Source organism: Amblyraja radiata, chromosome 25, assembly GCF_010909765.2.
Source record: "Amblyraja radiata isolate CabotCenter1 chromosome 25, sAmbRad1.1.pri, whole genome shotgun sequence".
NCBI classification, from domain to species: Eukaryota; Metazoa; Chordata; class Chondrichthyes; order Rajiformes; family Rajidae; genus Amblyraja; species Amblyraja radiata.
In genome coordinates, this window is record NC_045980.1 from 15,152,663 (window position 1) to 15,167,199 (window position 14,537).

Below are 14,537 nucleotides of genomic sequence, written 5' to 3' on the forward strand. Positions count from 1 at the left end.
GTTATTGCTTGCCATTTTCGTCATATTTGTGTGTTCTGGATTTCTATCTTTTTACAAAATTGCTAAGATCATTCTTTTACATGAATCCAGACAGATAACAGGCAGAAGTGTGAATTGAAAAAACACACATTGAATGGGTATCATTCAGGATGATCTAAGCATTATTGAATGCTGTGAAATCTTTAGATTATGGCCTGTTTATCAATTAAATTAATCTATGTTGAATGGGTGCTCAATTCCTGTTTACTGTACATTTTTATTGACTGCTTTTTGCACAATACTGTTTTTTTTTTTTAAGCCATTAATGCTCTATAGCACTTTTCATACCCTTGTGTTGACTCAGACACTTTATACGCCATGAAGTACTTTGAGTGTAGTTACTGTTGTAATATGTGACATAATTGGTAATTGGCACACAGTAAGTCCCCACAAACAGCAATATGAGAACCAGATAATCGTCTGTAGTAATATTGTTTACTAAAAAATACTAGGCAGATGACTGGGGATATTTATTTTGCTGTTGGATAAAATGGTACCACTGGATGATTTAAATCCATTGCAGAGAGCCGACCAGGCCTAAAAAAACAGCTCCTCCAACAGTGCGGCACTCCTACTGCCAAACACTGAAGTAACAGCCAAGAATTTTATGAGGAAATATCTGGAGTGAGACTTACTAATGTGTAGACATACGCCAAAGCGTACTAACAGACTAGTTAATCAAATGCAAGAAATTTAGTAAATTGCCACATTGAAACTACTTGGGCCTTGCATTGGCAGTTAATTTAAAATGGCCAATCTAGTTTATTTATTTAGCGAATGCAAAGTCCTTTAGCCAAGCAGTTGCCTCTTGATCTGCTGTATGAAGGGTGACAAGTCCTCCTTTGAGTTTTTGTTGAGGGCATGCTTCAATGATGTGTTGCATTATTTGCTGCTCTCCACAAGCACACCATGGGGTTGGACTGCTGCCCCATTTGTGAAGGCTGGCCAAGCAGGGGCCATGTCCAGTCCTGAATCTATTGAGCGTCGTCCACTGCTTCCTTGGGAGATTGGTGCCAGGGACCGGTAGGGTGGGGTCTGACACCAGATGTTTATTTGGGACGTCCTTGGACTCCCATTCCCTTTTCCAAGCTGATTGGATGGTGAAATCAGCTGGTGGTGGATTCTTCCAAATTGGTCGTCTAGATGGAAGTCGAGCAGTGGGTGGGTTGAAGATGTCCATGTGAATTGGCAGATGAGGGGAGTTTTTGGTCTTTTGGAGCATCCTTTGAGTGAGGACTACTCGCCGGATGTGTGGAGGGGCTATGTTGGATAGGACAGGGAGCCAGGGGAGTGGTGTTGAGCGGATTGTTCCTGTGATGATCCTCATTGTTGAGTTCAATTGGGTATCCACATGGTGTGTGTGGGATGACCTGGACCAAACAGGGGCACAATATTCGGCTGAAGAAAATGCAAGGGCTAGTGCTGAAATGCGCAGTGTGGGGGCTGCTGCCCCCCACTTTGAGCCAGCAAGCTTACTGAGGAGATTGTTTCTGGACTTCACCTTAGCTGCTGTTCTTTTAAGATGTTCCTTGAAGGATAGGGTCCTGTCAAGGGTCACTCCGAGGTAGGTTGGAGTGGGGGCATACTTCAGTTTGGTCCTGCTCAGATAGATGTTTGGTTCTCTTGTGGCTTCTGCATTATGGAGGTGGAACACACTGGAGACCGTTTTTTCTGGGCTTGGTTTTAGGCGCCAGGTTTTGCAGTACTCGTCCAGTTTAGCAAGGTCTTCATTGAGCACCTGTTCCAATGTACCAAAATCTGGTGCTTGGAAGGCCAAACAGATGTCATCTGCATAGATGAATTTGCGGGATTTGGTGGTGGGTAGGTCATTTGTGTAAAGGTTGAACAAGGTTGGGGCTAAAACTGACCCTTGCGGGAGCCCATTCTTCTGCATTCTCCATGCACTCTTGTTCTGTCCAAGGTGAACTCTGAACCTGCGGTTGGAGAGCAGAGATTTGATGGTTTCTGATGCCCAGGCAGGGAGTGCTTTGGTGAGTTTTAGGTGGAGGCCTTTGTGCCACACAGTGTCATAGGCTGCGGTGAGATCTAGTGAATCTAGTGAAACTGTCATTTTAAATAAACGGGGAAAGCAGTAAACAAATATTCAGAAAATACATACTTCAAGGTTATACTTTATTCATTGTCTTTTAAATAGTTAATTAATCAATGTTGAGGGTCTAAACACCACCTAAGAGGTGATTGTGAATTATAGTGGCTGTTCATAGACCATGCAGTTTTACATTGTGTATGTAGTCCACGTAAATTTTAAAGCCAAATAATTAGCATCTAAGTAAAACAATTCAATGCAATACCCCTCTGTGACCTTGTTCAATATCTGATTGTATTTCAAGTTTACTTGTAAAACTGAAGAGACAAGTAAAATTAATTTCAGATAAAGTTCACTTTGAGCATCTCTTTACACAGTGAGACTATCTGTATTTGAGAGGCGGGTGAGGTAGGTTGAGCTCTTTATACAGTGAGGACATCTTCCTCATATTTAAACTTTGAACATGTTATGCGCAGGATAAAAATCTATTTATGACCCTGTGTTGGCCTTGGCATATAGTCTTGGCATTTGAACTGTCTCTGTTGACCCAAGCATTTGAGCACCTTATCTAAGGTGACACGGTCTGAAAGAATGCCGCACTCTTGAAACTAATGTTCCTTGGAATTGCCCTAAATTTATACTACATAGTAATCCCTCAACTAACAGCTAAAGCTGTTGTTTGTTCATTTATTCATTGATAGAACTATACTGATTAGCAACGTCTGAAGAAGGGTCTCGACCCGAAATGTCACCTATTCCTTCGCTCCATAAATGCTGCCTCAACCGCTGAGTTTCTCCAGCATTTTTGTCTACCTTCGATTTTTCCAGCATCTGCAGTTCTTTCTTAACGTATTTAACGCAACAATAGCGAGTACACTTTAAAAGTATTTAAATTATTATGGAAACTGTTCAGAGCACAGATTGAGTAGATTGCATTCATCATTGTTTGGTAGATGATCTAAACATCCCTATTTTCATTAATAATAGAAAAGTGCTGGAATTGTGTCCTTAAAATCTGATCTGAAACATTAATATTAACATTTTCTCTGTGTAGACATGTTCTCTAACCTGCTGAGTGTTTCCAGCATTTTCTGTGTTTACTTCAGATTTCCTGCATCAGCATGTTTTTTTTGTTTTCACCCTCAATTGCTTGCTGCAGTGGACAGGTTTCAGCACATAAATGTATTAATATAAACTCTTGGACTTAAATCAGGAGTCAGGTTTAGTCCGAGACGTGCATTTCCAGGAATTAATTGCAAGGATTTAAACAAAATATTTAGATTGAAAATTGTGACCAACTACAACAGTTTCCTTGCTACTGCTGCTGCTTCTCTCTCTGCCCCACCTCGGTCCAACATGCTCACTCTTTGTTATGAGCATACTGGGAAGCCATTAATTGAGCTAAATTTCACACTGAATGTCTGAAACAATAGGTTCCTCTCCATAATGGAGTCAAACCCCATGTTTATGTTATTCCCCAAATCCTCTCCCAATGCTATCAAACCCCAGAAGCTCTTCTCTCCAACCATGCAACCCAATCTCCCTAGGTCAGCTAAATAGCCGTCAACTGCTACGAAATAATAAAATAAAAACGTGTTTGCTTTATTTTAAAATGACCAGAAATATAACTGATTAACACATTTCCGGTTTTCTCTTGCACTCAATTGCTTTAAAATCATGGAAGTTAATCCTCTGTCAGAGTCAGAGTACTTTGCATTAAGACTAAATGTTGAATTAAGAGCTGTGAGAACTAAGAATTAAGAACTGTGAATCTGTAATCCTGGTGATCTGCCTTGCATGACAAAAGTACCCCTATCAGAAATATTTATTCAACATGGGTCATGAAAAACATGCTGGTGGCATATTATGTTAGTATATTAGATTGTTTTTTTGCCTTATTTTAGTTAATCCTTCTCATTTTGCCTCACTGACTTTCCCAGCCATTTGTGCCCAATTTTACATTGTTTCCAACAAAAGAAGATAGATACTATCGATCAATTTATAATTTATAACCTTAATATAAGATTTTAGATGATGCTTTAACATTAAAATTGGAAAATGTCATTTGATCTATAATTACCATGTTCCCAAGGAATTCAAAGCCATGGTCAACATGTACAAAAGGATGCAGTGACATTTGTGAAGCAGGTCAAGTTTGTGCTCAGATGAGCAAGTAGGCAACATGCAGGAGTATCTGTACTCTTGCTTTCAGATTATTTTTGCCAATGAAACATTATATAAATATTTTGAGCACAAAATTCCCATACGGACATCTGTGATATTGGACTGACTTAAAACCCGGCACGTTGGCTGTTTATTTATCATATTTGAAATAGATCTTTCCATTCATCATGTCACATAATACAAATATGCTGCAATGTGGTAAAGAAAGCAACATGCAATGACTGTGAATTATTATTTGGCATACATTTAATAACACTTGCATGTCGTACTAATAGCTTGATTAGATTCACAGTTGAAGAAAATATGTCATTAATTTGCATGTTTTAAAATTTGATCATATTTCTGATGTTAAAGGGAATCTAGGGAAATAGGTTAGTAAAAGGATCAGCAATGCTCTTATTAAACAATGGAGCAGACAAGAGGAACTGGATGGCCCGCTCCTGTTTCTGCTCTGCTCTTATAAATAACTTTTGAACACTTGATACAAGCACCTGAGCTTACTTGCAAGCTGTTTTAATAGCTAATTGTTTTGTAAGCTGTTACAGTTTGGGATTTTTTGCAGAATAATTGCACCTTGCTGCATTTCAAATACTAATCCTATTTAAGACAAATTATAATTTTCCATTACAGAAGAAAATTATCTTTGTGCTAGTCTGTGTCCTTTATTGCCAGAAAGGTTACAGAATCAATGGTTTGACTGACCAACTAATAACTAAATTTAACATTCTCAAATGTTTCAGTCTATGACAGTGGAGAATTAGGGAATAGCTCTCTCAATTATCTTGGACCTGCTTTCATTACTTAAATTCCTATCCTGGCACTGGTAATTGATCAAGAGTGCATAATCTCTTTTTATAGAACACAATTTTTATTCATGCTCTAATTTATTAAAATTGCAGATTGAATTCCTGAACTCCGTGATAGTGGATTTACAAAGAAAGAACGAACAACTGAAAGTACAACTAGAAAAACTGGCTGAAGCATCTCTAAATGGGAATGTGGCTAATGATGTGAACAATTTTGAATGGTAAGTTGACATGCTGATTAAATGTCTCATGGATGTGGGCACAATATGTCAATTGGTACTTTGCTGGGATCTCCCTGATATTAAGCTACGAAGAGATGGAGACACAAGAGGTCAGGATATCTGGATGTACACAGTTGCCCAAGATATATTTCAAGAAAGATACATGGAGGCACAGCTGGTAGAGCTGCTGCCACACAGCACGATAGACCCGCAACAATCCTAACCGTGGGTACTGCCTGTGTGGGGTTTACACGTTCTCCCTGTGACTGCATGGGGTTCTTCCGAGTGATCAGGTTTCCTCCCACATCCTAAAGGCATGTGGGTTTGTATGTTAATTGGCCTTGGTGTGTAAGGAGCTGATGTGAAAGTGGGATAGCACACAAGTGTGATCAGGTGGTCAGTGATTGGTATGTTCTCGGTGGGCTGAGATATCCCTAAACTAAACTAAAGGGACATGTTTGAAAGAGAGACGTTTTGCTTTGGAATAGTCCATGAAGCAGCAAAGCAGACCTAACCATGGAAATAAAAGAAGTGAGAGTATTCATGGTCAATAATTCGAGGGTGTCGAATAATGGACCAGCATACTGAAGATCCACCTCCAGTTTGGTAGTAGCTGAATTTGGCATGATGCGTCCACACCATATGACTTGCCTTAATTGAACAATTGTGTGGAGTGCTAACTGCACGACAATATGTAGCAGTAGAGAACAGTACTATGTACCATGATTATCAAAACCAAAATATTTTTCCATGTCCCGTTTCCACCTTCATGTGTGCAGCAGAGAAATCTGGTTTATTTTCTGAAGAATTAAGGACTACTGAGATTAATCTGCTAAATGTCTTCTTTCAGCTTGGATGAGACACAAACAAAGAAGAAGCCACCTCCACGACTCTTCTGTGACATATGTGATTGTTTTGACCTCCATGACACTGAGGATTGCCCCACACAAGCTCAGGTGTCTGAATTTCCACCGCATTCTACTTACCATGGCAGTAGAAAAGATGATCGCTCCTATTGTGACACCTGTGAGGTATTTGGGCATTGGACAAACAACTGCAATGATGATGAGACTTTCTAATGCGCCGCTCCATCCTAGACATTGGTGTATTTCTTTGTAGATCTACAGTTTTTATTTTTCATTTCTGCTTCATGTCACTTTTCTCCTTTCAATACTCTACTTCACATTCTTAACTCCATTTATTATAATTCCATGATAAACTAACTTTGAAAATAGATTCTACAGAGCAACTAATTTGAATTATGGTTTGATGTACAAAACTCTAGCATTTGAAATTATCTGCTTCTGAATGTCAGACTTTGTATAAAGAGTGTGAACATTATATTGATTTCTTACTGAATGTAAAATATATTGAAATATATGTGGGGAAATTAGGCTGATAAACCTGTATATACCTTTGATTTATTTTGCCCAAAGTATTTTACTCAGAAATCAACATGCAGATATGTTGAATATTTTTCTTTCATTTCTAAGTTTGGGTCTTGAAATGAATGTATAGTGTTACAATTGTTGCCGGGAGAAGGTATATGTAAAGACAGTATTAATCCGAACACTGTGTGTACTATGTCAACTTTAATAAATTATTACCTTTCATGTTTTGATTGCTATGATCTGTACATGATGCACCTTGGACAGTTCAATATTTTTTGCACATTTTCCGACTATTTTATCTTGTACCACCTTTAAGAATTTTATTATTGACTCGATGGTGGTTGGTATGGGATTGTCCAGGATCACATAGCTCCAGGCCTCATTATAGTCCAAAGGAAAGAGTGACTGCCCTTGACACCGCAGCATTTGACCAGGTCCAGCATCAAGGAACCCTGGTAAAGCTGAAGTAAATGGCAACTAATAACACTTAAAGATTGACATCATTCAAGCTGGACATGCATTCCCACCGCCCATTGTACACATTGACTGCTGTGTACCATCTGCAAAAGTCACTGCAGCTACTTTTTGTGAGTTAACAGAGCCACTGCCTCACAGTGCCAGAGCCCCTGGTTCAATCCTGACCTCGGGTGCTGCTAGCGTGATGCTTGCATGTTCTCCCTGTGACTGTGGGTTTCCTCCAGGTGCTCCAGTTCCCTCCCAGGTGACACAGGTGTGACAATTGGTAGATTAATTGACAACTTTTTTTTAAATTACCCCCTGTGTATGGATGAGTAGAAGAATCTGGAGAGAGGCAGTGAGTTGATGGGGAAAACTTTGGGTTTAATATAGGATTAGTATTAATGTGTGGTTGGTATGGACTTGGGGTTGCAGGGCCTGTTTCCATGCTGTTTCTCCCCATGACTCCACACTGAGATAGCCTTTCTTTACTACCATAAAGGACAAGTACAGAAAACGCATGGAATCACCACTGCCTGCAGATTTATAGGGGGTTTTTTTCTCTCAGGACACATATAATCTTTCAACCAAGATGGCATAGGTTGATTAAACCAATTCCCAGAGTTTTGAACATTTGAAAGTGTGGCTTTTAGAATGTATTCTGTTTCTCTCATTTGAAGGCATAAACAGCACCTTATGCACAACAATGTAGAACTAATGTAATATGTAAATCCGCAACAGGGACTTGTATTTTCTTGTAATCCATGAAACATCAGTCCATGTGTGGAACCAAACATCTGTATGGAGCTGGTTTGAATTCCCCCACTGCTGGTAGTGTAATGGCAATCAAAGATTCTAATTTTAATTCACAAGTAAGCTCCAACAATTACAAATTCACAATTCACAAGGATTCACTTATTTGGTACAAGAATTAATCACATTTACTAAATGGTGTTGCATTTGCAGGAATACCTGCAATAAGATTAGCATTAAAGATTATTTTTCCTGTACTTTGCTACCCTAGTGAATGGTTGAGGCAAATGAAATCTAAGAATGTTAAATTTACTTTTTGTGTGCGAGCAGTCAATCTGCCCTCCACCTGTAGAGTGTGCCTCAATGCCAAATCAGATCTAGTTCTGAGGAAAGTGATGCAATAGTAATCTTTCTTTGCATTAGCATCAATGTGCTGGTTTGATCAATGGTTAATGATCGATCTGAAATTAATGGTATTCATTGGAAAAAAAAGAACATTAAAAACTTGTTGAGAAAACAATTTATTATTGACCCCTAATTGCCCTTCAAGGTGGCTCACCACCACCATCCACTACAGCAGCACTACTATAGTGTTGTTGCATATGAAATTCCAAGACTTACACCCAACAACTAGTGTAGATGGTATATTTTGGTCAGTGTGGGCAAGTTGGGCCGATGGGCCTGTTTCCATAGTATGACTCTAACTGGATCCTATGCACCTGGTGCCTTGACCTTCATGGTCATGGATTTTGGGGCTTCTGTTGGAATAGCTTTAAGGAGGGAGGCCATTCTGATTACAGTGTAATGAAGGATCTCAGTGCCTGCTGCCAAAGGAAACTATCACCTAACTTCTCCCAACTTGCCTGTTGGCAGTGGACAAAGAGCTACGGTGCCCTCCATAATGTTTGGGACAAAGACCCATCATTTATTTATTTGCCTCTGTACTCCACAATTTTTGAGATTTGTAATAGAAAAAAATCATATGTGGTTAAAGTGTACATTGTCAGATTTTAATAAAGGCCATTTTTATACATTTTGGATTCACCATGTAAAAATTACAACAATGTTTATACATAGCCCCCCACCCCCCCCCATTTCAGGGCACCATAATGTTTGGGACACAGCAATGTCATGTAAATGAAAGTAGTCATGTTTAGTATTTTGCTGCAAATCCTTTGCATGCAATGACTGCTTGAAGTCTGCGATTCATGGACATCACCAGTTGCTGGGTGTCTTCTCTGGTGATGCTCTGCCAGGCCTGTATTGCAGCCATCTTTAGCTTATGTTTGTTTTGGGGACTAGTCCCCTTCAGCTTTCTCTTCAGCATATAAAGGCATGCTCAATTGGGTTCAGATTGGGTTATTGACTTGGCCACTAAAGAATTGACCATTTTTTACCTTTGAAAAACTCCTTTGTTGCTTTAGCAGTATGTTTGGGATCATTGTCTTGCAGTAGAACTGCCGGACAATGGGGTTTTGAGGTATTTGTTTGAACTTGAGCAGATGGGATAAGTCTATACACTTCAGAATTCATTATGCTACCACCATCAGCAGTTGTATCATCAATGAAGATAAGTGAGCCAGTACCTTCAGCAGTCATACATGCCCAGGCCATAACACCCCCACCACTATGTTTCACAGATGAGGTGGTATGCTTTGGATCTTGGTGTTTGGTGTTTGGGGATTTTTCTTTATTATAGAGAGAATTCTTCTGTCATCAGCTGTGGAGGTCATCCTTGGCCTGCCAGTCCCTTTGCGATTAGTAAGCTCACCAGTGCTTTCTTTCTTCTTAATGATGTTGCAAACAGTTGATTTTGGTAAGCCTAGGGTTTGGCTGATGTCTCCAACAGTTTTATTCTTGTTTCTCAGTCCCATAATGGCTTCTTTGACTTTCATTGGCCCAACTTTGGTCCTCATGTTGGTAAACAGCAATAAAAGTTTCCAAAGCTGATGGAAAGACTAGGTGCTGAGCTCTCTTATACACGCATTAAGGAGGCAATATACACCTGAGCAATTACACATGCCTGTGAAGTGTGTCTCAAACATATGGTGCCCTGATATGGGGGGGGGGGGGGGGGGCTATGTATAAACACAGCTGTAATTTCTACATGGTGAAATCTAAATGTATAAAATGGTCTTTAATAAAATCTAACAATGCACTTTAATCACAAGTGATTTTTTTCAATTACAAATTAATAAATGATGGGTCTTTGTCCCAAACATTATGGAGGGCACTGTGTTACAACATGGATCCTGTCCATCTGAAGGTATAATTGACGTTCTTCACAGGACTCACTCCAAGAGAAGTATAGGGAATAATATCATCCAATATACGTGCCTGTTTGCAACTGCACAAAAGCTTTCGACTTTGGTAGCAAATCATCATCATCGTCTTTTGCTATGTAACAGCATACAAGCCATGATCTTAAACAATGGATACACAACAATTGCAATGCTGACTAGTTTTAAGCAAGGTAGTTCAATAACACACACTTTGCTCCGATGGCCAAGCTGCACCATTCACGTGCCTGATATCACTCCCAAATGTCGGATAGACAGAGGAAACAATTAACGAATGTTCTCAAAATCTTGAAAAATTGTAATTTCACTTTTGCCTGTGAGAAACCATGAGCCATGGTCATTCAAAATGGAGGAGGAGCGTTTGGGATGGCACTGAGAACCTTGAGTTCATTTGGTAGGAGAACGCCAGAGCCAGTGTAAAAGCTGGAGGGAGTGCACCACCTCGCAAACTACCCAAGCACCCAACCTATCAATGATAGGCACTGCATATCCCACATTGAGTTAATTAGCCACCAAGCATCCACAGAACTGGGGTGGAAACTTCACAGCCTAAGGAGAAGGAGGAGGATTTCTCCAGGCACGTGGACAGCATTCCATTATATTTGTGAATTGCGCCTTGCAGAGAATAGATAGGCCACTGACCGGCTCTTGTGGCCAGATCAACTAAGTTTGTGGTTATTGGGGACCCCTGGGATGGTGAAGGTGGGGGACCTGCTATCCTGCTGATAGTAATGCCATGATATTTAAATAAAAGTTGTTAGAGTTTCTTCAGTTGGAGAGAATCATTCCCTGACACTTTGACACAAATGTTACATCAGTAATCAACCCTTCCTTGAATGTTGTCTATGTCTTGTAGTGTGCAGATGTGGACTGCTTTATTTCCTGGTAATAGTGAATGGAAATGAATGTTGTGCAATCATTGGGAAACATCCTCACTTTTGGGTCTCGGTTGGATCTCGGATACAGCCCTGAGAAACACTTGCAACAATGTCTTATGGTTGGGATGATTGATCTCTAATAACCATATCCAGCTTCCCTTTGGACAAGCTACTAAAACAATGTTGGTGCCAATTTGAAATAATATCAGGATATATGTTGGAATTTCATTCTGACAATGAAGAACTAATATTGTACAGTAGCTGTACTACAAATAACAACGACAAACAGGCTTTCAAATGGTGCCAATTAACAACCAGAACATTGACACTAGAGCATTCTGTTTGATATTGGGGTAATTTCATCTAAGCACTGCTAACAGAAAACACCATTTCACTGAAATGCTGCCTCCAGTGAGGTTTTACAGACATTTCAGCAAAACAAATGCACAGTTCCATAAGGAGATATCACGTTCAGCTGCCCATCATTAGAACAAGATATAAAAACAGGTCAACTTTAATGGGGAAGGAGTAGCTGAGGTGACTGAAGCCAAAATGGAAGATAGTTTGCAAAGTTGGCACTTCAGAGTTATGATGATGATACTTTAGTGCAGTGTTGCAGTGCTAATTTTTTTAGGTGCCGGAGCTATCAAACAGTAGGTATGTTGCAAAACTTACCTTCAGCGGCGCTGCAGTTCTGCCGCTGCCCGTGTGCGCGACTTTGGCGCCTTTGGGAGGGGGGCGGGTTTAAAACGCGATTTTCTCTAGGCTGTTGAAATCGATGTTGTTCAGCCTACTTAATTGCTGACGAAAAATAGCTGCGAAATTCGTTCGCTGCAGGTATTTTTAAACTAAATTGGGTTATTTAATTGTTATAGTAGATTAAAAATCATCCTCTAAAGCCGCGAACCCCGATAACGGGACGGATCTCATGTAGGGGACAAGGCAAGGAAGGTTGTTTATTTTTACATTAAAAAGGGCTTCTTAAGATCCCTTTATTCAAAATTTTATGTTGCGAGTAGCTGACTTGGGAGCCCATTCAATCCCACAGTATCTTTCATGCCGACATGGGGTACAAATTCACCGCAATGGCAGTGTTCTAAACCAGCGCGTTCCACAGAATCCCACTGGCAAGCTGATTTAAATGGCCATTAATTTAGAGCAATTGAACACTAAATCCCTTCCATTTGGCCTATAAATTAATGTCAATGAGATTTTAAAATCATGTTTTATTGTGAATTCTTGTGTGAATGTTCTTTGGACACTTAGGCTATTTAAAAATGTTAATCTTTCCTTAAGATATGGATAGATGTTTAGATCTAGTAATTGAATTTTGGAATTAGCTACAATTGGGTAACTAACTAATTATATGCTTTAATTTCAGGTCATCCAAGTAAGATTGTTTAATATTTTTTTCAGAATGCTTCAATCTATAATAACTGAAAAAAAATTTCAGTTCTCTTAATTTTTAATAAAGTTATGGGCTTTAGACTGTCCTCGATCAAAGCTTTTGTGTTAAGTCAATGGAAAATCAATAGGGAACAAGATGCTAATTTCTGAGTTAGAAAACGGCCATAACTTTTTTAATACTGAAGATATGAAAGTGAATTAGGTGTCAAATTAAACTTCTTTTTATGCTTTATCTGATGGGATAAATTGCAGACTTGATTTTTTAAATCTCAAAATTTTGTAACATTGCTACAAACAGGGGCATAGTTTCTGCTGGGAGGGGCAAGCTAGTCTCCCAAGCGGGTCAAACAGGATTATAGCCTATACCACATCCCAGTGTATAACTAGTACAATAAAACATATAATACTTAATTTAATAATATGACAAAATATTGCACGGTTGCACTAACTAATTATCATGAAATATAATTATCAAACAAGTAAAGAAAAAGACGGTGGTACACAAAAATGCTGGAGAAACTCAGCGGGTGCAGCAGCATCTATGGAGCGAAGGAAATAGGCGACGTTTCGGGCCGAAACCCTTCTTCAGACTGATGGGGGGTGGGGGGGAGAAGGAAAGAAAAAGACGGTAATCATGTATTTTTACAGGGGTGCGGCCCGGCACCAACTCTCCCTGACTCTCCCGCAGCTCTGGGCCTTCACACGAGGCATTTGATTGAAATTTAAGACATAAAGCCAAACGTTCATGCAGATCAAATAATCTAGATGAACCATCTGAGCATGAAGACACAAAATCTGCAGATGCAGGAATCTTGAGCAAAAATAACGAACAGCTGGAAGAACTCAGTGGGTCAGGCAGAATCTATGGAGGGAATGGACAGGTGACCTTTTGGATTGGGAGCTTTCTTCACACTGAGATCAAGTACAGACTTCAAAAAGCAAGCAACTCCGACACAGCAGCAGAAACTTCGAGTTTGGATCCAGAATCAAAGTGGGTTCAATATCAAAATCTGTAAAAATCAACTAAACTCCCATAAAATAGTTATTAGACCAAATTTATAGCTGTTGCTCAGTTCATACAGATATCACTGTGACTGGAGGCAGCATCTCAGGAGAAGGTGGACCGGTGACATTTCGGGTCTGAAATGTACAGTCTGAAGGGTCTTGACCCCTAGCATCACCTATCCATGTTCTCTAGAGATGCTGCCTGACCTGCTGAGTTACTCCAGCACTTTGTCTTTTCTTAAAGAGCATCTGAAGTTCCTTGTGTCTCAACTATAGTTTGTACTTTGTACCTTCTCTAACTTCTACAGGTGCACAGTAGAGAGCATGCTGACCGGTTGCATCGTGGCTTGGTTCGGCAACTTGAGCGCCCTGGAGAGGAAAAGACTAAAAAAAGTAGTAAACACTGCCCAGTCCATCATCGGCTCTGACCTTCCTTCCATCGAGGGGATTTATCGCAGTCGCTGCCTCAAAAAGGCTGGCAGTATCATCAAAAACCCACACCATCCTGGCCACACACTCATCTCCCTGCTACCTTCAGGTAGAAGGTACAGGAGCCTGAAGACTGCAACAACCAGGTTCAGGAATAGCTACTTCCCCACAGCCATCAGGCTATTAAACCTGGCTCGGACAAAACTCTGATCATTAATAATCCATTATCTGTTATTTGCACTTAATCAGTTTATTTATTCATGTGTGTATATATTTATATAATGGTATATGGACACACTGATCTGTTTTGTAGTCAATGCCGACAATGTTTTGTGTGCTGAAGCAAAGCAAGAATTTCATTGTCGTATCAGGGGCACATGACAATAAACTGACTTGAACTTGAAATCTCCTTTGCTCTTCCTATTGTACTTGAGTTTGACTTGATCGTATTTATATACAGTAGTATCTGGTCTGTTTGGATGACCTGCAGGACCTCGATAATGGTGACAGAAGCCCCTGGGGTGATATCTCTGCCTTGTTGAGGGGTGATATTCTCCACTATAAAGGGGCAGCGGCCTCGCTCCCGAGCGCCCCCCGATGGCCGTCCGCACGGGTCACGTG

General features: G+C 40.0%; 1 protein-coding gene and 1 long non-coding RNA gene across 8 annotated transcripts in view; both read left to right on the plus strand.

Annotated features, from left to right (window-relative positions):
- clip1 (CAP-Gly domain containing linker protein 1) overlaps positions 1 to 6,915 on the plus strand; it is a 143,639-nt gene extending 136,724 nt beyond the window's left edge. For 6 of the 7 annotated variants that reach the window (XM_033043220.1, XM_033043216.1, XM_033043217.1 and 3 more), the window contains 2 exons: positions 5,170 to 5,297; positions 6,148 to 6,915. In XM_033043220.1, coding sequence (XP_032899111.1) covers positions 5,170 to 5,297; positions 6,148 to 6,376 — 357 coding nt within the window. In that variant the 3' untranslated portion in view covers positions 6,377 to 6,915. The remainder of the gene's footprint in view (positions 1 to 5,169; positions 5,298 to 6,147) is intronic. The other variant, XM_033043222.1, reaches the window with a different exon arrangement.
- LOC116987303 lies at positions 3 to 4,410 on the plus strand. Its single transcript, XR_004415690.1, has 2 exons — positions 3 to 799; positions 2,099 to 4,410. It is a non-coding gene; the product is annotated as an uncharacterized LOC116987303 (long non-coding RNA).
- Positions 6,916 to 14,537: the final 7,622 nt, after the last annotated feature.